This window comes from Heteronotia binoei, chromosome 7, assembly GCF_032191835.1.
Source record: "Heteronotia binoei isolate CCM8104 ecotype False Entrance Well chromosome 7, APGP_CSIRO_Hbin_v1, whole genome shotgun sequence".
In the NCBI taxonomy this organism is placed as follows: Eukaryota; Metazoa; Chordata; class Lepidosauria; order Squamata; family Gekkonidae; genus Heteronotia; species Heteronotia binoei.
This window is the reverse complement of record NC_083229.1, coordinates 42,249,380-42,273,921: the sequence shown is the minus strand read 5'-3', so window position 1 is coordinate 42,273,921 and position 24,542 is coordinate 42,249,380. Positions and strand designations below refer to the sequence as shown.

The 24,542-nt window shown below is 45.7% G+C and overlaps 1 protein-coding gene across 1 annotated transcript in view; it reads right to left on the bottom strand.

Annotated features, from left to right (window-relative positions):
* Nucleotides 1-2,572: 2,572 nt before the first annotated feature.
* The window catches only part of TRIQK (triple QxxK/R motif containing), a 66,760-nt gene continuing 44,790 nt past the window's right edge, over nt 2,573-24,542 (bottom strand). The window contains exons 3-4 of the mRNA XM_060243510.1: nt 15,661-15,746; nt 2,573-5,211 (exon numbers count right to left, since the gene is read on the bottom strand). Of these exons, the coding sequence (XP_060099493.1) occupies nt 5,098-5,211; nt 15,661-15,746 (200 nt within the window). The 3' untranslated portion in view covers nt 2,573-5,097. The remainder of the gene's footprint in view (nt 5,212-15,660; nt 15,747-24,542) is intronic.

Below are 24,542 nucleotides of genomic sequence, written 5' to 3'. Positions count from 1 at the left end.
ACGTTGAATAAAACCTTTCCTGGCCTTAACGGTGCTGCTGGACTCATTGTTCTATTGTTATATAGTTCAATCCAATAATCTGTTCATCATAAAGATTTACTACAAGCAAAGCAATGCCACTCTTCTTCAAGGACAGCTTTCAGTAGGACCTTGTCTGCGCTTGGAATTAATAGATGGAAAGCGAAACCAACTGGTGTCTGACTTGTGAAACCACAAAGAAATTAATTTTACTAACATGAAAAATCTTAATGTAATCTCACTGCAGAGTACAGGGCAACTCTGGGTTGTGGGGGAGGGACCATGACAATTGCAGTTCCCCCAGTGCTGTTAACCCCTGCTTCTTCAACTGGATAGGGATGGATCTAGATTAAATTTTCCTCTCACACAAAGCACTTCTGTCAGTGGAACAACATCTTCCTGTTCCTGCCCTCCCACTGATCTCCCAAAATGCTCCTCCAAGGGGATAGAGGACCCTCGGGAACAGCATGAGAGGCAAATTGGAAGAGAAATTTAGTAGAAATTACCCTGTCCCTTGCATTAGCAAAAAATGTACTCTGGATCCAACCCATAACCTTCTTGATTCAGAAGCATTTCCTAACAGCTGGCTCAGGACACTGATGCTGAAACTAAAACTCATCTTCCAAACCCAAGGAATACAAACTTCAGCAACCTCAATACTAAATACTGTGTTTACTGTTGCACCTTCAGCATTTCTATACATGGTCAGAATGGGGATACATGGATCCACATCGACACTTAAACATTATTTGAAAAGGGAAGACAGGAAAAAAGAACCTAATTTTTTTGCATGCAACATGCAAAACTAGTTTAATACAACTGCACATTAGTTTCAGAAGATGGTTATGGGATATTCCTAGATACATATTTGCTCCTAATACTTGTAGTTCACAGATACTGCGAATCTAACTAGCAGTAACCAATGGTGCTGTCTAAATTGAGGATCCTAACCAGACCATCCCATTTTAAAATTAGACAGTCTCTTACAATGTCATACTTCATACTCATTTATCCAAATAAGAAAAAAACAAATAACACTGAGACATCTTTTTGAGAGATAGAGGTATATAACATCTTGGCATTCTATCAGTTGGAGTTTTCACTAAAAATGAAAATATTGCTATCAATTGTTATTGAAAACACACAGATATCACAATACTCATACACAGAGAGAGAGAGGGCTGTTTTTGAGCAGGAATGCAGTTCCAGATGGCTTGGTGTCAGGAGGTGTGGTTTAATATGCAAACGAGTTCCTGCTGGACTTTTTCTACAAAAAAAGCCCTGTAGCACACACAAGCACTCAGTTTATCAGACATATGTATCTGTTAAAACATGATGTTCTGAGTTAAGTTAAACAATAACACAGCTCACGTACAGTGGCATTCTAAGCAAAATGAAGCATGTTACTTTGCTTAGGAAACTAATACTGGGCTTAAACTGTCCTCACATGGTAGAGGCATTAATGCTTTCCCACACTCCATAACATCGGTCATGATATGGATGTTCATCACGCAAACACGTCCATCCTCATGCATTTTTTTTAATGAATATGAATTTTCTTCAGGAAAAGGAAGTTGAATCAAAGATGTACAAGTACATCTTCAGTTCTCAATAAGCAATCAAATCTCATGAATTCACATGGAAGTGTTCTGAATCTACCATATGAATATGACAGTGGTCTTTTCATGGTACGCTCATTAATCTCTTGAAAGGAGAAAAAAGTACATGTCATAATGGCTACTTTATTTGGGAAATTTCAGTTCCAAAATGACAATCCACAATCTAATACAAAAATCCTTAAGTAACAGTGGCAGTTCCAGCTCCACCAATTTTAATCAATTGCCATATAGTCACAACTAAGTCTTAATTATCATGTCAAGCAAAGAAAAAAATTACCAATCAAATGTAGAAGAAGAAGAAGAAGAATTGCAGATTTATACCCCACCCTTCTCTCTGAATCAGAGACTCAGAGCGGCTTACAATCTCCCATATCTTCTCCCCCCACAACAGACACCCTGTGAGGTGGGTGGGGCTGAGAGGGCTCTCACAGCAGCTGCCCTTTCAAGGACAACCTCTGCCAGAGCTATGGCTGACCCAAGGCCATTCCAGCAGGTGCAAGTGGAGGAGTGGGGAATCAAACCCGGTTCTCCCAGATAAGAGTCCGCGCACTTCACCACTACACCAAACTGGCTCTCTGTATTATTCTTTATTCTCTAAACTGGTCAGCACTGTATTATCTTCGATTTAGGAATGTTATTTTGCAAGTCAAATCTTTGGTCGTGAACAACTTTTGATAGCTGGGAACAATTTGTTTTACGGGAAGCATTAAAAACAAATAGTACTGTTGTCCATAAAAGAGCATCATGTTCAAGATTCTAAAACAATTTTCAAGATTTCAGTAGATTTATTGGGTTGGATTCCACAGAGATTCTGCAGGCAGAAGTGTCTTTTTCCTTACCTTCTCCTACTGCCAGTAGCCCTGTTACTTTGAAAAGGCAATGACAGAACTTGGAAGACACTCACAGAGAAAATAAGACACAGGTCAGGTAGATGGTTTTAGAGTGTAGAGCTGATTTTACTGTTTATTCTTAAATGTTTTTATATGTTGTAACTGCCCTGAGCCTACATACAGGAAGGGCGGGGTAGAAATTCAATCAATCAATCAATCAATCAATCAAGTACCAATGGAACTTCTATCAGATCCATCTTATCACTGTTCTTGCCCAGGGGCTTTTATTAGTTCCCTGTCGAAATGAAGTATGGCAGCAATATTTGATGGACTGAGCTCACCACTGGATCTATACAGTAAATAATCATGACAAAGCAAAATAGCAAACATTATCACAAATTCTTTTATATTACATACTTAAACTCATACATTTTTGATTGAAAAGGGGGAGACTATTTCCCATCTCTGTCCTCAAACACCCACATAGCACCATAGAAACCAGTGGAATCTTTCACTTGAATTTCTTCAAATGGTCCCTCAGTGAATTGTTGAATATTATTATGGCAGACATTAACATGAAACTCCATGAGATGGAGAGCCATATGATGTGGCAAGACTGTCACGTTCAAAATCTCAAAGAAAAAGTATGACAACTGGAGCAGATGATAGGACATCCAAACAACCCATCCCCTGCCCCTAGGAAACTTGCCCCCAAGTGTGTGGGGGAGAAAGACATAGAGGCCCACCTCCTGCTGCAGGCCATGCTCCCCTTCCCAGGTATGAATGTGTGGGGAGGCAATCTAGGCAACAAACACCATACTCCCACTATGGCTGGCAGAGGGAAAACACCCCAGCTTTTTCTCCCCTAACTCCAACTGGCCAATAGGGCAGTGATCCAAACCACCCAAAAGAAAATTGAAATCTAGAGGCTAGCCTTTTGGCCAGAAGAAACACTGTTCATTTGGGAGAACCCAACATTTTAGAAGGCTCCCCAGAAAGTGGGAGCCTTTATAACTTTATAATATAACTTTATATTAATCAGTGGAAACTGATGCAATCAATTTCCTCCACACCATGGCTTTAAGAGCCTCCCAAACTGTGGGAAAAGAAACTTCACCAGTATTATTTGCAGTCAAATAATTTTTGATAGCATTAGAAATGTCAGTGTTATGTTTTTCCTTCAATAAGATTGACTTATTAAGACCCATCCCCCCACCCCCACCCAAAAAGAAAAAAGAAACAGGGAGGGGAAAAACTTACCTTTTGCAATGCATAGTTTGTATATCTTGCTATAATACCCTGCCCCTAAATCTTATATGATGAAGCCAGGATACTCCTCAGTTACATGGGATGATGCCCAATACAAAACTGGGTTTATAACTGAGTGCTTGCTTGCTGAAAAACGACTAATTGCAAAAGATTTTTTTAAAGCCTCTAGTATGTATCTTCCATGTTGATATCACAGGCACCAGCAATGGTATAATTAAAACAGAATTTCAACTTTATATTAATGAAGTAATGTGCTAATTAAAATCAACATCAACTGAACTTTATATTTACACTCATTCAGATAGCCCAAGAGGCAAGGAACTCTGCTTCAGAGGCATATGTGAACGCTGGAGCTTCTGTCATCCAGGTGCCATTTCTGACAGAACACATGTGCCTGGAACAGTTGGCAAGGAATGAAAAAGAAGACTGCTGATACACACTCACAAAGGCACCAGGGTGAAAACTGGAATAAACTTGCACCTCCAGAAAAGGAAGGGGGTTCTTCCTGAACAGAGAATTTTGCTGTGATTTTTTTTGTGTGGTAATGTGTTATTAATCTCAAATTATTACAGCATCGTTATTTTTGGATCTACAGTTCTGGCACCTTTTGACTGCTTGTTTTGACTCAGAGATTTTGATCACAGTTGACTCTAAATGACATACACACACACACACACTGTGTGCATATGTGTGTTTATATATATGCTTGTGTGTGTACACATGCACCCACATACACACAGAGACATGGCATATGTGTACATACACACCATATAGAGTCTGTGTACTTTACAACTGCAGTCTTACACAACTAAAAAAGAAACATACAAGGTTTATTCTAGCCAGAAACAAAACTAAGGCAGCCTGATACGAGGTTAATTGGGACTTCAATTTCTAATGGAATTGTGCCTGTTAATAGCATTTTAAAATTCTCTTCTGTAATTTTGGTTTGCATATATTTTGTGATTTGGGCATGTTGCAATCTTTTTAATTCTTTTTTTTCCCCTTTAAAAATCAATTCAATTCATAGATGATTCCAAGAAAGTCAAGTCCTTCAAAACAGCAGTCATAACAAATGCAGCGAATTTTCTTCTGGAATAGAGCATTTGTTATCTCGAGAAACAAATATTAAAAGAGTCACCATAAGCTGATACAGTTTCACTGGCAGAAGAAGTTTGCTCTGTGTGATTCTTTGTAAAACTCTTTAAGGTTGGCTGAGCTATTATCATGAGTAGTATTGGCCTTTGAACTGCTGGAACTGGTTCAAGTTATGTCCACCTCAGTGAAGAGCCAGTTTGTTTGCAATCTGAAGTGGTCAAGATGATGCTTTTCCCCCGATGAGAGTTGAAAAAAAAATACATCTGCTAGTTTTCATCTTGATCCAGATCAAGGTCAACCTCTTCAGATAGTTTCAGATAAAAGAAAGCATAGCAAGCCATCAGAAAGACCAATATAGCTGCAAGGACAAGGCTGACTTCCTGTACCAATGGAAAAATAACAAAAACATTAGATATAGCGGACTTTTCAAAAGTATAAGGGTTTTGTTGTACAGAAAACCACAACACAGGACCACACAATTCTCTCAATGTCTCAATTATCCTAAAACTTGCACTTTCCAAGACAATGGCTTGTATCGACACCTACCCTTGTGCCCTTCCACTCAATCATTGAGAGGGATAATTTCCACTGATACCCAAAACCAGCTACACTCCCTCAAGAGTGGCTTTTGGGATAAGAGGGTGCAACAAGAAGGGAAAGGCAACAAAGCCATGTTCTGCAAGCGGACATCAATTCATAGGGTTCACCTTCAGTGCACTGATTCCAATTCAATGATCAGTGACCTATATACAGGCCTCTTTATGATCCATTTTTTCTAGTTTAAAATTTTGTGTGGTCAGGGCTTTTTTGTAGAAAAAGCCCAGCAGGAACTTATTTGCATATTAGGCCACACCCCCTGATGTCACTGGAAGTTCATTAGGTTACTTTCTGCATATTGACTCAGAACAGTACAGTGCCATCAGCTGCATTTCATGGAAGTGTGTTTTCACACACCCCAATGAGAGACTTTGTTTTGCCTCCCAAAACATGGCCAGAGAGAGAAAGCCACATGTGGTGGAGCAGGCAGTGGCAGGTCCAGCTTCTCCCAGGAGGGGGCACTCATTGGCAGCTCCATGTTTCTTGCTCTCTTCGCAAGCCCGCTAGAGGCAGCAGAGAAGACAGAATGCACAGTCCGGGAGTGCGTGGCTACCTTCCCTCTGCCAGAGACCTTTTTTTTTTTTTTTTTTGAGCTGGAGCCCTGGCCAAGCAAGCTAGAACTGCATTCCTGTGTGTTCCTGCTTTTAAAAAGTCCTTATGGCAACCCTATGCATGAATGCTCTCAAAAATATCCTACCTTTATCAAAAACTGGTCACACTTTTTAAAATTACGGATCATGAGTTTATGTATAGAAAGAAAACACCTACAACCACACAGACAATATGCATCACAGTTAAAAATAATTTGATCTAGGCAGATAGCTGCACTGCTTAGAAAGATCCAATGTGGTGGAGTAGAGTGTTGGGACTGGGAAGACTACCCACTCTGCCATGGAAGCTTGCTGGGTGACCTTGGGCCAATCATACAGTCTCAGCCTAATATACCTCACACAGTTGTTGTAAGGATAAAATGGAGGAGTGTACAATGATGTAATCTGGGACAACCCAATCTTGTCAGATCTTGTAAACTAAGCAGAGTCAGCCCTGGCTAGTATTTGGATGGGAGGCCTCCAAAGAATACCAGTGTCATGATGCAGAGGCAGGCAATGGCAAACCACCTCTGAACATCTCTTGCCTTGAAAACCATACGGGGTCTCCGTAGCACACACAGACACACACAGATGTAAACTACTTTGGGTCCCAACTGGGGGGGAAAGTGAGGCATAAATGAAGAAAGGAGAAATTACACTGCAGGGTTTTCAGTCATCTGTCCATAAAGGATTATAACTCAAAGAGCGAATACATGAAAAAAATAATGTGTACCCCCTGCTTTTTTACACTACATTTACCAGCTGCTTTTGACATTTCCACACATTTAAAAAGCAGCTTGCCATACTACATGTCAAACAGGAATCAAAGTCCTTTGAGGACATATGGAACTTGTTGCTTGGAATGAGTTGCATGAGGAACCTGGCAACAGAAGCATTGCGTGCTTTGCCTTAGTGTCCCTACACAATTAGCCAGTGTTCGCCCAACTTTTAAAAAGCTATTTCAAGCTAGAAGCCATTTTAGCTGCACAGTTTGATGTAATGTTAGAAGGCTGTGACCTGGCACGAACAAGTTTGACCCTAAAGCTAAAGTGCGTAAATGAGTCCCTTGCGACTTGGAAGAAGATCCTCTTCTGTTGAATAGCATGGATTAAGAGTTCTGACATGTGCATGCACACTGTATAACCTGCACCTATTTTACTATTTCCAAATGTTTTAATGATTTTTCCCCCCACAGGGCTTGTCAATTCTCTCTGCATAAGTGGTTTTGCACATACTCAAGTCAGAAAGAACACCAAGAGCATCATTCGCAGACCTGGAAAGAGTTAACATTCTAACATCAACTTCACCAACAAAACCAAACAGCAGCTCTTCAATAAAAATAAGGTTCTCTTGAACATGCTCTTCATTTGCATTTACATGAATGCATTTTATGTTATCAGCATCTTAGAACCATCATTTAGTATGTGCCACCTAATGTGCTTTTCAGATATTATGACTTCTTTTGGCTACCGTTGGTGGCAGACAGCACCAATTTCCGTTTTCATACAAAATCATCTGAATCTACAGTTACTTTCTTCCGAATCTTAATTTGGAAAGACAAGACACATATGCAAAATATATTTTAAGCCTTCTTCTGCTTTTGTCTAAGGGAAAAACAAGAATTACATTGAACTAATTCTATGGAAAGCACTGGGGCGGGGTGCAACCTTAAGTCTTCTGTCTATGAAGAGACAAGGGCAGCAGAAGACAGGATTCATTTATTTTCTTGTATCATTCTACAGCAGTGCTTCCTCCCCCTCCCCTCCCTGAGCACCCAGCTACTCATCTTAAGAGGATGCAATAAACAAGTGACACACAACTGCAAACTCCATCTGCTCCAGAGTGGGCAAGAACACCCCCCCCCCCCAACAAAAAATGCTGAGCTCATGCTGACAAAAGGAGAAAGTATGGGGCAGACTCTTCTTGGCTACCAATATTCTCAGTTCACTGTGGAACCACCACCTGCATTTCTGTCCATTTCACCTTTATACAGATACCGCTATGCTAAGCCTGGCACAGAACTGGGGTATGGTTGATCAAGCATCTTTGCTGTTGTGCACTTCTGGGAGGTTTCCAAAATCCAGTTCCCTGCACAGAGTACTTGTGAAATACTCTGCAAAAATAGTTTCCTAACCACAGAGGTTTTCAGACTGGGTTGCACAAGGTTTCTGGGAGTTTGTCTATGAGGAGATCAAAAAGGCAGACAAGCTTGTCTAAGAGACTCGGAAGCAGCAGCATAGAAATTTTCTAAATAAACAAATAAATAAGAGACAGCTTGCCTATCATTATCAATCTGTAATAAGTTGCTGAAGAATATCGTGCATTTTAAAACATGTTAATTTCCCTGGGTCAAACACAACAGCCCAACAGATTGTTGCCTCAAAATGTATCCCAGAATCTGCCGCAACATGTATGTACACATCTCATGGCACACACTTAGGCAGCAGATCAGGGAACATAGAAAGATAAACAGAAGTTCAGTGGCACCTTAAAGACTGACAACATTTATTTCAACATTACCTTTCGTGAGTCAAAGCTCTGGTTCATGAAAGGTCATGCCGGAATTAAAGTCTGTTAGTCTGTAAGGTACCACTAGGCTTCTGTTTTATTCTGGTACAACCGATTAACACAGAACTCCTCAGGAGTCCTGCCTGCCTGCCTGCCTGCCACCACTCTCCCCCAAAAGACCCCCCAAAGGGAGGTGCACAACACAATCATATAAAAATCAATTAAAACAGATTAAAATAATGAAACATAGCTAGATACGGTGCTGAAATTCCAACAGCATTGCTCCCTCATGGGGAAAGGCAGGGAGGTGGAGTGCCAAGATGGAAACATTGCTGTCTTCAACCAAACACCTGGTGGAACATCTCTGCCTTACATGCCCTGCAGAACTGTAACTGTACCGCCCAGTTTTGAATCTTTCCTTTATGGGTAAAGTACTTCAGAGGGTGATGGCTGAGTAGCTCTAGGTTTTCTAAGATGACGTTTCACACTGGACCCCTTTCAGTCCAGCTTCTGCCCTGGCCATGGGGTGGAGACTGTGCTGGTCACCCTCACAAATGACTCTGGAAGTGCCTGATCAAAGTGGGTTGGTGGCACTGCTGTTCTTAGATCTGACAGCAGCATGCAACATAGTCGACTATGATTTGTTGACCCACCACACTGCCAATGTTGCTTTACAGCGGCTTTCCTCCTTTCTCCATGGTCAGGAACAGAGGGTGATGCTAGGGGATAGGATGTCCCCATGTTATGTGCTTGAATGAAGGGTCCCAAAGGGGATGATTCTGTCTCCAATGTTATTCAACATCTACATGTGCCCCCTCATCCAGTTAGACCAGGGTTTGGGATGGGTTGTCATTAATATGCCAATGACACTCAACTCTATCCGTTGATGGATGGCCAACCAGATGCTGCCCCAGCCATTCTGGACAGGGTGTTAGGAGCTGTGGCTGGATGGTTACAACAAAGCCTGCTGAAGTTGAATTCAATGAAGATGAAGGTCCTGCATCTGACGTGTGGGGGACTGGGGTTGGGGATCAGGCTCCCAGTCCCAGCACCAAAGGGGTGGAGTCTCAGGGTAATGCTGGACTCCTTGCTTTCTATGGAAGCCCAGGTGATTTTGGTTGCCAGATCAGCCTTTTATTATCTTCAGATAATCAGGCAACTGATGCCCTATCTCACCCCTTCCCCCCCTCCCCCGGACTTAACTACAATGATGCATGCAATGGTTGCTTCCAGGTTAGATTGCTGTAACTCTCTCTATGCAGGGCTACCCTTGGGCTTGATCTGGAAATTGCAGCTACTGCACAATGTGGAAGGATGCCTGCTGACAGTGATGCCTTTGTGAGCAAACGTTCAGCCGGTGCTGTACCAACTGCACTGGCTGCTGATTGAATACTGGATCTGGTTCAAGTTCACGGCCCTATGCAGCCTGGGACCATCATACCTGCAGGACTGCCTCTCCCCATATGAACCACCAGAGAGCTTTACTCTCTTCTTACTAATACCTCCTGGTGATCCCCATCCCAAGGGATGTCCACTTAGCCTCAACCAGAGCAAGGGCTTTTCTAACTCTTGCCCCAACCTGGTGGGACATGCTTCCACCTGAGATGGGCCCCGTGGGACTTACTACAGCTCCACAGGGTCTGTACAATGGAACTGTTCCACCAGGCCTTTGGCTGAGGCAGTGGACATTCAATCATTCAACCATTCTGGCCTCCCCTGTCTATGGCCCCTCTCCCAGTGCCCTGCTGCTACAGATATTATTTGAGCTCTGGCATTTCTTGAGGTACCTATATTCACCTGAGAGGAGGAATGGGTTTTCTGTTATTACTTATTGTTACCATCCATTGTTTTATTGTTTTATGGATTTTATGTGGTAAGCTGCCCAGAGCCCACATGTGAGATAAGGCAGGGTATAAATTAAATAAATAACAACAAGAAGAAGTCCTGCAGTGCACAGATGTTATTTGGCAGAGTGTTCCACCAGGTTGGAGCCAGGGCAGAGTATGAGACAGAAAGTTTTGAGAAACAGTGGCATATCTTATTAGGCAGACAAGAAATACTAACAAATGACACTGTACATCAAAAACAGATGAGACATGAGGGAGGGGGTGTGGATGGTGGGGATCAGTGATTTTTACAGCTATAACTTAGCCTTGCAGGGCCAGTATTCAGAAAGAGTTTAATCATGAATGTCCCCACACAGTTTAAAGGGCTAATAAGACAAAAGACAGAAGCTTATCCCCCCCACCCTTTCAAATGGTTATGAAAAATGGTTTTTTGATGCGGAGGGGGGTGTCATTTCTAAATTAATTTGAGAGCAAAAAGATGGTCAATGCTTCCTGAACAGAGTTACACCCTATTAAATTTACTGAAGTCTAAGGGCTAAAGAAGGTATAATTCTGCTTGGGATGGCGCCATAAATCACATCTGCCCTCCCTACACTGTTCTGTTATGAAGAAGAGTTGTGTATGGCTGAAATTGTTCTTTAAAAGACACAGAATGATCCCTGACCTCCCCCCTCATCTACTTTGGCTTTATGACTATGAAAATTGTTACCCATTATGTCCACAGTCAGCTGATTAACTTATCATGTTTGTCCATGAGAGCAACTGCCTGAGAAAAGTTGTGATTCTTTTTGTTAGATTAAAATCACCTTGGTGAACTGCGATGAAGCTGACTTTTGGTAATGCTCCAGTCTCTCTGCAACAAATATTGTTCATCCTTACATTTTATGGAAAGTTCCATATGGAGGAACTGAATTATGGTCACAGTGATGATACTTATACTAATTTTGGTTGAGTAACAAAAAATTGTTTCAAAGACATTTTCACTAAGATGCCTAACAGGAAAATCAGGGAAATGAAGAGATTTCTGTAAGGACACATTCTGTAAGGAATGCACATGCATTCTCCAGTCATCCTTCCATGACTCAGAGTCAAAAGTGTCTGGTATTTATTGCCTACAAGTTACTAGGCTGACATTATCAACATAGATAAATATCACTCTTCAGGGAAATTAACACAGTATTAAATGGAAACGACTAACCGAAACTTTGTTCCTTTCAATCCGGCATGAAAATGACAGGCAATCAAAATCTGACAGGATAGACTAATTAACATGCCACTTATGAAATCAGAAGTACCGCAATGGGGTTGAAATAGATAAGTTTAGTGCCAATTTTCAGGGCAGGGGGAGTGCTGCATTTTTTTTAAGAACAAACTTTATAAGCTCTTAGTGTAAACTATCTCCTGGTGGAAACTCAGTCTAGATCACTGGGTAAATAATAAACTTAAAAGACTGGTTAATTAAATCAATGTTTCTTGAACTTAAACTGTGATGCACTTCTAAGCCTAGAAAATAAACTACAACCTTCATTAGGTACTACATATTTGGCTCCAATTACATTCACCTATCCCAATCCTTTTCATTTACTGCTTCTTTAACATGATGAATTTTCTGTACAAATAGCACTATTGTGTAGTAAAAAGCATGCAAAATTGTATACAGATGGATCATCATTTGTTGCATAAGATAGCTCATGTAAAAATTCTGCTGCTGGAATGAGGCACAAGCAGTTTAGCTGCCATGATCACATAACTTTATGGGGCATTTAGTACTGCAACATGACCTGGATCCAAAACATCAGGAGACCAAATAGTATGGAAATATTTTTCTTCAGGATCTTGGTAGTTACATTACTTATGGGAAAAACCCAGAAGAGATGTCACACCTCCCTAGGAATCACTGGAAATTCTGTTATGTTATGTTTATTTGATTTATATACCGCTCTCCCGCTGAAGCAGGTTCTATGCTAAGAGTTTTACTATAGCATTTTAACATCAGTTTCTGGTGATTCCTAGAGAGGTGTGACATCACTTCTAGTTTCCTCCCAGAAATAACATAACAGCATCACCTGACAACAATCTCCTCCCCTCCCTTGCTGGCTGTCAAGAGGACCAATGGGCAATGGAAGTGAGACATCTCCCATCTCAGTCAGGAAGTGGCAAGCCTAGAAGGAAAAGGGGGAAAGGGTGATTCAACCATGATCTTGAGGCCCTTTTATGCACTTTGTTTGAGAACTTTTGTTTAGGCACTAGATGGAGCTGATACCAGGTTTCCTGTAAAGGTGGCACAATGGCAGTCTTCAGTACCAAGTACAGAAAACAGTGATTAGTCCAATGGCTCTCTAGCACAATACACAGGTCCCTTATTGGTCGAAAGCAGAGGAAAGATACAACAGCCCTTATTCTAATGACACTGGAGATTAGTTTTAATTGATATTCTAGGTACAGTCAATGGAAACTGGTCATAATGTAATGTGTTATATGGTTTTTGTTTTTGGATTTTTCTTTAGACCAACATATCTGTCTGGAATCTATGTTAACATTGGGGGGAGGAGGAAGAGATTGGACTGGTACCCCACCCTTCACTCAGAGTGGTTTACAATCTCTTTCCCTTCCTCTGTCCACAACAGACACCCCATGAGGTGGGTGGGGCTGAGACATCTCTTTTGAGAACTGTTCTTGAGAGAAGAACTCTGAGACAACTGTGATCAAGGTCACCCAACAGCTTCATGTCGCATGGGGAATCAAACCCAGTTCTCCAGATTAGAATTTACCACTCTTCACCACTCCACCAAACTGACTTTCAATACGGAGAAGAATTTTTCAACTGGAAGTAGAGTCGGATTAACAATTAGGCTAAGTAGGCACTGGCCTATGGGCCCCCATGCCTGTAGGGGCCCCATGCTGGCTTGACTCTCCAGGGCCATGGGGAGAAGCCCAAGGAGATCAGAGTGTGTGTTTGCCTTGCAGAAGCCCAGGGAGTTCAGACAGTCTGTTTCCTTGCAAAAGCCTAGGAGGTTGAAAAAAATTTGCTTGCACCTTCACAGCTTGCTCATCTGACTTTGGGGTGGGGAGAAGGGGAAACTTTTTCTTGCCTTGCAAAAGCCCAAGAAGATCATCTCTGGAAGGTGTGGGTGTGTGCCTTTAAATCTCACTGACTAGAGCTGTATGGGCCAGGTGAGCAGGCAGAGCAACATGGCTCTGTGAAGCATGTGTGAGAAAGGAAGAAAGTGTTTGTTTGGAGTAAAACTCCACCCCCTCCCTAGGCTGTGCTCTATTTTCTGTTAGTCTGGAGAAGTTGCGGAAATACAACAGATGCTTACATTCACCAATTGCCCCAGTGAGATCACAAATGTGTAGGCTTAAAACTCTTTATTTTAGCTGCTGTGTGTGTGTGTGTGTGTGTGTGTGTGTGTGTGTGTGTGTGTGTGTGAGAGAGAGAGAGAGAGAGAGAGAAGGTGCCTGCAGGAAATATTAGAACATAATTTGCAAGAGGGCTCCTGAAATTTTGACTGCCAAGGGGCCTCCACAGACTGGAGGGAAATAACCTGGGGAAAACCTGAGCAAATTTGCAGCTTTCACCCAGCCTGCTATTAAGTCTGCAGGACATTTTAAACAGGATACAGGCAAGAGATCTGAATGTCATGGTCTATACCTAAAGAATCGTCTTTTCTCTCACCTTTTTCAAATGCCTGATTAAGAGTTTAGGAGAACTTGAAAGCTTGTAGCTGTTTTGAAGTTATTTTGGTTGGTCTTAATATGTGGCTTTTGAAAATATACTCCATTTGAAAGGATTTTGACTTATTTGCACACACCCTTTATATGCCCAATGTTTGAGCTTTATTTTTTTCAATCATCAGAACCGAAGCAGGTAAGTTATTTTTGTTTCTCAGATAGGCAATTCAGGGTGAGACTTCTCATAAATAGTCCATTCAGTCCCCAGCTAAAACCCAGAGCAAATTCCTACAGGGAACTGGGACAAGCAGAGCCCTGATAGAAGAACTAGCATTTCATCAGGAAGGGGAGGAGAAGACCGTTCAGCTCAATAGGTTAATAATCTGCCTTTTAAACAAATGACAAAAAAGGCAATCTACTTTTTCTCATTAAAACCTGACACACAGCAGTAACTGAGGAGATTATGCTGTGAAAACAGACCGCATTGCATGGCAATGCTTGATCGAGACCAGCTATCAGAGAGTGAAAAGAAACCACTGTTTCGTGATTATAATAGCAAATTCTGGAAGACAACCAAATACATCATCTGGTGACTCAACAGCTGTTACAGCTTGGTAGTAATACCTTGCCATTTGCTATAAGCTATAACTTGGGGAAAAATTGATTTCTCGTCTGCCAGAAACAAGAAAATGTTCTTCTTTGAACATTACAGAAAATTCTTTTCAATTCAAACAGCTCATTTTCGAATCTCTCTCTAACCCCCCTTCCCCTCCCAACCCTGATCTGCATTGTTCTCTCAGCATGGCATGCTAAGCTGATTTTATGTTAATTTATTTTGAGCCAAAAATAAATTGAGGGGAAAATATTGCATGCAGTTTAAACAAACTATGTATGCTCAGCCAAACTCAACAAGAGGGTCATGAAGGAGAAGGTGACTACAATATATTCTATATCTACCTTTATATTAATATTTATTACCTTCACATATTAACTCATAATTATACCTTCTTTATTCTTCAAAAAACAGGAAGTTTCAAAATAATTTAAAGTCCACCAGCCTCCATGCTGGGCCATTGATAGGGAAGGCAATAATTTTCTGTGCTGGATGCCAAGATGAAAACCATAGCCCAGATATATATGGATTAATGACAAAATGCAACTAACACTTAACATTTATATCTATACACAACAATTCCACCCTCATGGTCACCGATGACATGCAAAAATCACTAAAGCATTTGCTACCTATGAAAACACAGTTGTTGCTTTCAGGGGGAAAAACAACCCCAATTCTTGACACAGTACTTCACAGGCAGCGTTCAGACAAAACTGCTTCTTATCAAGACCTCTGCAGCCTGATTGCATCCATTCACAGGATGTAATGGGCCTTACTCCAAGGAGGTTTGTGTGTAGACTACAGCCCTGCAGTTTAGCTGTGAATTAAAGTTGGGGTTTTTTTTAAGTGTCATGAATATTTTAGATTCTGGCTCTCCACTTAGGGTTTTGAAGTGTCATAAACAATATCTCTCAAAGATCAATATTCACACAGGACATCTATGGGGAAAAGAAACTCAACATCTATAGGAGGTTGGTGGAAGCAATCAGCTGGATATACCTTTATGCCTGGTGCGGTTTTCTTGGCCTCTGCTTTTAATCTTGTAGCTTTTAACATTGGCCTGGTTTTCTTGTAATCTTGTTTTCCTATCACAAGAGGGGGGAAAACAGTTACTAGAATGGATGCATGGGGCAAATATTTTATTGTCCGTAACATATCCAGATTTTCCATTAAAAAACATAAACATTCAACAGCAATCCTTAACAACCACAGAGAGTAAATGTGGATATCAGGTAAACTGTCAGATCTGCCCCCCACAGCCATGCCCTGTCCCCCAGACACCTATCAGGTGGCCAGTGGAGGGCTTACCAGTAGAAAGGCCCAGACCACATTGGTGGCATAACACAGAAATTGACATCACATCAGCGACTTTTGGTATGACACTCTGGTATTTGGGCAAAAATTCTATGGTACAAGCCTGTTTTATCATAGAGTTTTTGTCCAAACATTAGAGTGTCATCTAGTAGCTGCTGGCATGAGGATGTCACTTTCTCTGTAACTCCAGCAATGTGGCCTGGGGTTTTCTCTTTCTCCTGGTAAATCCTACCCCTCTATCCTCCACCAGTTGCCAGAATGGACCTGGCAATCCTAATTTCTAATGCAGAAAATTTGAGGGGGAAAGAAAACTCTTATGAAAAAGTTGCATAAAATTGACTGTGTGAGAGAGATATGAAAGTTCTGAATATGCTAGGATTAGTGAAGCATAAACTTTTGGAAAAAGTCTTTGTAGATTTGTACCACTTCTGCTTATAAAGTTATTAGCCTTCACCCAAATTCAGTTCTAGAAAAATAAGATGGACTTCCCACCTAATAATAATAGGTTTTCACCATGTTGAAATTGTTTTACCTGTATCCATTTTTCATGCCTTGTGTCACACGGATGCATTATGGTGCCATGCCTGCCTGCCTATCAGTGTTACATTAGCTGAAAGCTATACTTTATAGTGATGGAACTTTTAAAGTAGTTATCCTAACTTTATGGCCAGTGTTTATGGCAAAGAAACTACAAATTCTGTAAGGTAAATCCTATCTGATATGAACATAAAAGTGCTCCTGGAAGAAAACTTACCTTTCTCTTCTCCCCTCCCCCACCCCCCGCATCCTCCTGTGCTTTTCAAAATCACTGGCCTGTGGTTGGTGAGGCCCTGGGAAGAACTTCAGGATGAAGTGGGAAGAAGGAATTGGAGACCCCTCCCTTTTGCCAGTGGACATGTCTTTTACCAGCAGAAAACATGTTTACGAATGGTAAATTATGATCTACATGCAGACAGTTCTATTGTACCAACAGTGCATATTAGAGGATTCAGGAGATGGAGAGACCTTATTGCTATCTGTTTTGAAGGAGACACTGAATTCAAGCATCAATAGCTGGGTTCACAGTGACAGATACTTGTTGGGGGGGGAGCAGATTCTTTGTATAGGGTAACATCAGCAAATCTATGGATTAGGGCTTTATTTTTAAAAAATAATTATATATTCACTGGCTTATGTTTGTACTATGCATAACGCAGTTTCAAATTGTATACCATTCCCTGGTATAATGATACTTTGGTCTGTACCAATAGGAAATGGCTCTCTCTCTCTCTCTCTCTCTCGGCTTGACTTCGCGAACGAGGATTTAAGAAGGGTGTCGTAGTCCACGTCTGCTGCAGGCTCGCTGGTGGCTGACAAAACCAATGCGGGACAGGCAGGTCCGGCCACAGTGGCTGCAGGGAAAAGTCTGATTTGGGGTTGGTGCTATAGCAGTGCGATTCTTCCTCAATCTCCTTTTGTCCTCAAGACCAGCTATGCGTGCGTTCTCAAAGGAAGAGACAGCCTGGTGGATGGTGTGCCTCCATGCTTTGCGATCTGAGGCTAGGTCAGATCACTGGTGATGGTTGATGCGACAGGTGCCAAGGGATTTCTTCAAGGAGTCCTTGTACCTCTTCTTTGGTGCCCCTCTATTTCGATGGCCGGTGGAAAGTTCGCCATACAGAGCAATCTTGGGAAGGCGGTGGTTTTCCATCCTAGAAATATGCCCTGCCCAGCGCAGCTGCGTCTTCAACAGCAGTGCTTTGATACTTGTAACCTCCGCCCTCTTGAGGACTTCAGTGTTGGTCACAAAGTCACTCCAGTGGATGTTGAGGATGGTGCGAAGGCAGCACTGATGAAAGCGCTCAAGGAGTCGCAGGTGATAACATTATAAAACCCACGATTCGGAGCCGTAGATGAGGGTTGTCATCACAACCGCTTTGTAAACATTGATCTTTGTGCCTTTTTTCAGATGCTTGTTGCTCCACACTCTTTTGTGCAGTCGGCCAAATGCACGGTTTGCCTTTGCCAGCCTGTTGTCAATCTCCTTGTCGATCTTGGCATCTGAGGAGATGATGCACCCCAGGTAGCTGAACTGCTGGACTGACTTCAGAACTGATTCACCCACAGTGATGCAGGGAGGGTGATAATCTTCCTGGGGTGCAGGCTGGTGGAGAACTTCTGTCTTCTTCAGACTAACTTCTAGGCCGAATAGCTTGGCAGCCTCTGCAAAGCAGGACGTCATATGCTGCAGAGCTGATACCCAGTGGGAGACGAGTGCAGCATCATCAGCAAACAGTAGCTCTCGGATAAGTTTTTCTATTGTCTTGAAGTGAGCCTTTAGTCGCCTCAGGTTGAACAGGCTGCCATCGGTGCGATAGCGGATGTAGACACCATCGTCATCATCTAGATCTACTGCGGCTCTTTGAAGCATCATGCTAAAGAAGATTGTAAAGAGAGTTGGCACGAGAACACAGTCTTGCTTTACACCTGTGCCTATTGGGAAGGGCTCCGAGAGGTCGTTGCAGTGTCTGACTTGGCCTCGCTGGTCTTCATGTAGCTGGATGATCATGCTGAGGAACCTTGGGGGACATCCTAAACGTTCCAAGATTTGCCACAGGCCGTTCCTGCTAACGGTATCAAAAGCTTTGGTAAGGTCGACAAAAGTCACATATAGACCCTTGTTCTGTTCCCTGCATTTCTCTTGGAGCTGCCTGAGAACAAATACCATGTCGGTGGTGCTCCTGTTAGCTCTGAAGCCGCACTGGCTCTCTGGGAGGAATTCTTCTGCAATGGTGGGCACCAGTCTGTTCAGGAGTATTCTGGCAAGGATTTTGCCTGCGATGGAGAGCAGGGTTATCCCTCGGTAGTTGGAGCAGTCTGACTTTTCCCCTTTGTTCTTGTGTAGAGTGATGATGATTGCATCGTGAAAGTCCTGTGGTAGTTTGCCTTGTTCCCAGCAGGTGACAAGTACTTTGTGAAGTGTGCTATGTAGTACTGTGCCCCCATGCTTCCAGATCTCTGGTGGGATTCCATCAACTCCCGCTGCCTTGCCACTTTTCAGTTGCTTGATGGCTTTAACAGTCTCTTCTATGGTGGGGATCTCATCACAGTACAATCAATTGTAATAGGTACCACAACAAATTACTGTCGTCAAGGTCTCATATTACAAAATATTACCTACAACACCACCACATCATCACAGTTTTAAAACATGTAATCATATTATATCTATAATTTTAAAACTGACTGTGACATAATGTTAAATTATGAACTTTTCATTTATTTAAGAAAAGGTTTTAGATGCTTATGTCTTTTCTCTGTGTAATGTATTGGCTGAAATACGCGCCCACGCGCAGAGGCGGCTGGGTATCCCAGGCATCTCTAGCGCGGGGCGCGGAATCCCCGCCTACTACATCCACGGCGGGAAGTTTAACAGGCCAGGATTGGCCTGACCTGTACAGGAGGCTGAACCGGGTAAATGTACATAAGCGGGGCCCGGCCCGCGTGCTCCCTCTCTTGCAACGTGCTCCTAATAAACTATGTTGCCCTACTCTCGTCTCCGCTTCGAGTACGTTACACTGGCGACGAAGGTGGGATCTTAGCCTCAGCGGCTACCACGGAGATCTAGGGCAACCACGAGGCCTGACCGCCGCCGCCATGGCCACACAGAACGGAACCACCGGCTACCTCGAGACATTCGACCCCGCCAATCCCGAGGCCTGGGAGTCCTACGCGGAGCGAGTCGAGTTCTACCTAAGGGCCAACAAGGTCACCGACGCAGGCTCAAAGAGGGACGTTCTCCTGAGCATCTGCGGGCCAGCCACGTTCGAGATCGCCAAGGGTCTCTCGGCTCCCGCCCGCCTCACGGAGAAGTCCTACGAGGAGATCATCAGGCTCCTCACCGGCCATTTCTCGCCACAGCCTTCGTGGGTGGCCCGTCGGTTCCTGTTCCACAGAAGGGACCAGGCCGTGGGGGAATCGGCCGCCGACTACCTGGCGGCTCTCCACAACATCGCCGGGAACTGCAACTTCCCCCAGCTGGAAGACACCCTGGCCGACCGATTCACGTGGGGCCTCCGCGACGAGAGGCTCCAGCAGAAGCTCTTCGCCAAAGAAGAGCTCACCCTCCAGAGCGCCTTCAGCGAGGCGGTGGCGTTCGAGAGGACCTCCAGGACCTTCCCCAAGGCCCGGACAGAAGCCGCCCACCACGAGGAGCTGGACCATGACTGCCCAGAGGAGGAAGAAGCCCACCAGCTGCGCCGCCCAGCCGGGCCACCCAGCAGAGCCGCCCAACGCCCCCGAGCGGCCGAAAGACCCCCAGCGACGGAGAGGGTCCCGGCCACCAAGTGCGCCAGCTGCGGCGACCCCCACGACAGGCGGGACTGCCGATACCGGACCTGGGACTGCCGGAGCTGCGGAAAAACGGGCCACATTGCGAGGGCTTGCCGAGCCAAGCCCAACCGCCGGAGGCCGATCACGCACCACGAGTTGGCGGAGTTCCACTCCATGGACTCCACGTCCCTGCAGGTACTGAACTTGCCCCTATCCACCCCCGATAAAATCAAAATGGCGGTCCTCATCGAGGGGAACCCCTGCCAAATGGAAGTGGACTCTGGTTCCTCCATCTCCATTATAGCGGAGGAAACCCTGAGGAAGCTGTGCCCTCCCCAGCGGCTGCAAATAAGGCCGGCGAACTTCATACTCCGGGACTTTCAGAAGAATCCGGTGCAAATCGCGGGGTGGGCGCGGGTGCAAGTCGAGCGGGGGTCCTTCTACGGCCCGCTGGACATCCTGGTGGTAAAACGCCAGCTTGCCACCCTGCTGGGACTGGCGTGGTTCAAACCCTTGGGGATCCGGGTGGAAGGGGTGGGGCAAACCCTAACACCCAGGGGGTTCGGGGAGATATGCCAAGAGTTCCCTGACGTGTTCGATGGTTCTCTGGGGAGCTACAAAGGGCCGGCCATCTCCCTACCGCTAGACCCCACGGTCCGGCCGATCCGGCTCAAGGCGAGGAGGGTCCCGTTCGCTTTAAAGCCAAAAATAGAGGCCGAACTAGACCGCCTCACAGCCCAGGGAGTCCTGGAGCCTGTGGACTACGCCACCTGGGATACCCCCATCGTAACCCCCATCAAGCCAAACGGGGAGGTGCGGATCTGTGCAGACTATAAATGCACGATAAACAAGGCACTGCAGGATAACCCCTACCCAGTGCCGGTGGTAAGCCACGTTCTGGCTGCCCTAGCGGGGTCCAAGATCTTCGGGAAGCTGGACCTGGCACAGGCCTACCAACAGCTCCCGGTAGATGCTAAGACGGCGGAAGCCCAAACGATAGTGACACACAGGGGGGCCTTCAGGGTGAGGAGGCTCCAATTCGGGGTTAGCGTCGCTCCCGGGATCTTCCAGAGTATAATGGACGCTCTCCTGAAAGGGATCCCGGGAGTCCAGCCGTTTTTTGATGACGTGCTAGTCGCCGCCCCGGACCCCGAAGAATTCGGCAACCGCCTAAGAGAGGTACTCCGCCGGTTCCAGGCAGCGGGGCTCAAAGTCAAGAGGGAGAAATGCCTGTTGGGGGTCCCACGGGTGGAGTTCCTGGGGTTCGCCGTAGACGCAGCGGGGATCCACCCAACGGAAGAGAAGACCCGAGCCATTGTGCAAGCGCCAGCCCCCACCTGCAAAGCGGAGCTACAAAGCTTCTTGGGGGTGCTTAACTTTTACCATTCATTTCTCCCCCACAAGGCGGCCCTAGCAGAGCCCCTGCACCGCCTGCTGGACAAAAAAGCCCCTTGGGTTTGGGGCAAACGCCAAGCGGCCGCGTTTCAGGCAGTCAAGGATGTGTTGGTGTCTAATGCGGTGCTCCACCATTTTGACGAGGGCCTCCCCGTCATCCTGGCATGCGATGCGTCGCCATACGGGGTGGGAGCAGTCCTGGGGCACCAACTATTCGACGGGAGGGAGGTACCGGTCGCATACTACTCCCGCACACTGACACCAGCCGAGCGCAACTACGCGCAAATAGACAAAGAGGCACTGGCAATCGTGGCGGGGGTCCGCAAGTTCCACGAATATCTGTACGGGCGGAGGTTCACTATTGCCACCGACCACAAGCCTCTCCTAGGCCTGTTGGCCCCTGACCGGCAACCCCCCCAAATTCTCTCACAGCGCGTGTTGAGGTGGAACCAATTCCTCAACTCCTACACGTACACACTGGTGCACAGGGCAGGCAAGGCCATGGGCCATGCGGACGCGCTCAGCCGCTTGCCGCTCCCAGAAGTAGGCCCAGACCCCGACCCCGCACACCAGGTCATGATGATAGAGAGCCTCCCGGAGCAGCCCCTCCATGCGGCGGAGGTCGCCAAGGCAACACAGAAACACAAAACACTGGCGAGGGTGCTCGACTGGGTGATGAGGGGCTGGCCGGAGGGGAACATGGGGGAAGAATTCAAACCATACACGACCAGGAGGGAGGAACTAGCCGCGCACAAGGGGTGCCTATTATGGGGAAGCAGGGTGGTGGTCCCGCCTCCGCTGCAAAAGCAAGTCCTGGAATCCCTACACGAGACCCATCCCGGCATAGTCCGAATGAAGGCGTTAGCCAGGAGCTACGTCTGGTGGCCGGGAATGGACGGGGAGATTGAGACGTGGGTGCGCAGGTGTCAAACGTGTCAGGAGTCAAGGCCTGAGCCCCCCAGCGCCCCCGCCACACGGTGGGAGTCCACCCGGAAGCCCTGGTCGAGGCTCCACATCGATTTTGCGGGGCCATTCCAGGGTCAAATCTTCATGATCATTGTGGACGCCTATTCCAAATGGCTGGAGGTCATTCCCATAGGGTCCACCTCAGCGGCCGCCGCCATCAAAGCGCTGCGCAGGGTCTTGTGCACACACGGTATTCCGGATACCATAGTCTCAGATAACGGGACAGCATTCACAGCGGCGGACTTCCAAGGGTTCCTCAATAGATACCTGATTAAACACATTCGCTCCGCCCCCTTTCACCCGGCCACCAACGGCCAGGCGGAGCGGATGGTCCGCACAACCAAGGAAGCCTTAAGCCGCATCGTTCAGGGAGACTGGGACCACAGACTAGCTGCGTTCCTTTTCGATAACCGGGTCACCCCCAACCCGGCCACCGGGGTCAGTCCGGCCGAGCTCCTCATGGGGCGCAAACTCATAACACGGCTGGACCGACTACACCCCGACAGGACCGCTGACCCCAGCGGAAGTCCCGAGGTCCGGGACGCGGCAAGGGGGTTCTTCGCAGGCGACCCAGTTTATGCCCGGAACTACGCGAGGGGACCCGAATGGGTGGCGGGCAGAGTGTTACGAGTAACGGGGTCCCGCCACTACGACATATCGACCGAGGGGGGCCAGGTCCTACGGCGGCACATCGACCAGCTACGCCGCCGGACGCTGCCCGAGGACCCGGCAGACATAGAGGAGGCGGAGCCAACCAGAGGCCAGCCAGACGAAGCGCCCCCAACGACAGCAGGGCCGCCGCCCGAAGTGCAGGGGCCCACCGAGCCTGACCGGCCCGAGGAACCAAACCCGCCGCCTCTGGCGGCACCACAACCCCCAGACGTGCCCGCCAGGGAAGCAGCGCCCCCCCCACAGGACCTTCCCAGACGGTCCACCAGGGAGAGCCGACCGCCTGCGTATCTTAAAGACTATGTTCGTTAACTAGGGGGGGAGGAGTGTAATGTATTGGCTGAAATACGCGCCCACGCGCAGAGGCGGCTGGGTATCCCAGGCATCTCTAGCGCGGGGCGCGGAATCCCCGCCTACTACATCCACGGCGGGAAGTTTAACAGGCCAGGATTGGCCTGACCTGTACAGGAGGCTGAACCGGGTAAATGTACATAAGCGGGGCCCGGCCCGCGTGCTCCCTCTCTTGCAACGTGCTCCTAATAAACTATGTTGCCCTACTCTCGTCTCCGCTTCGAGTACGTTACATCTGACCACCAGGATTAAAGATAAAAGGTATTTTCTTAAAACTACTTCCAGTCCAAAACTCTAAAATTATGCACTATATTTTCTTTACTGAGAGGCTATGGCACGAATGCTATGAAGTTTTGTGTGATACACCAGGAATGGCTGACATTGTAGGTCTAAGGCATGGGAAAGTTAGCCATTTCCTCAGAGGAAAAGTCCAATAGTGGCTAAAGTAGAAAAAAAGAACAAAGCTTATGTGGGCTGCTCCCCACCAATCATTATGATGTGACCACTTTCTATGTAATAGTAAAAGACCTGTCAGAATTTCCATTATGCATTGAGTGAGTTTATATGCTTGTAAAAAATCATTCCAGGGTAAAAGTTGGCTGAAAAATATATCAGAGCTTGTAATACTGTGTGGAGCCAATTTGAACGAAAGACATGCAGCTGCTAAAAACTTTTACTTGCAAGCAAACTATAGACATTTATCCACTTGGGATTCTAAACACTGATTCAGAAGACTTTAAGGCAATGACACAAGGAAAGTGTTTGCTTCCCTTTAAGATGGAAAGTCTGAAACATCATGCTGCATCTGTAATGAGACAAAAGCTACAACCAAGATGTGATTCCCATTCTGTTATTTCCAAGGATGAGACAGGATT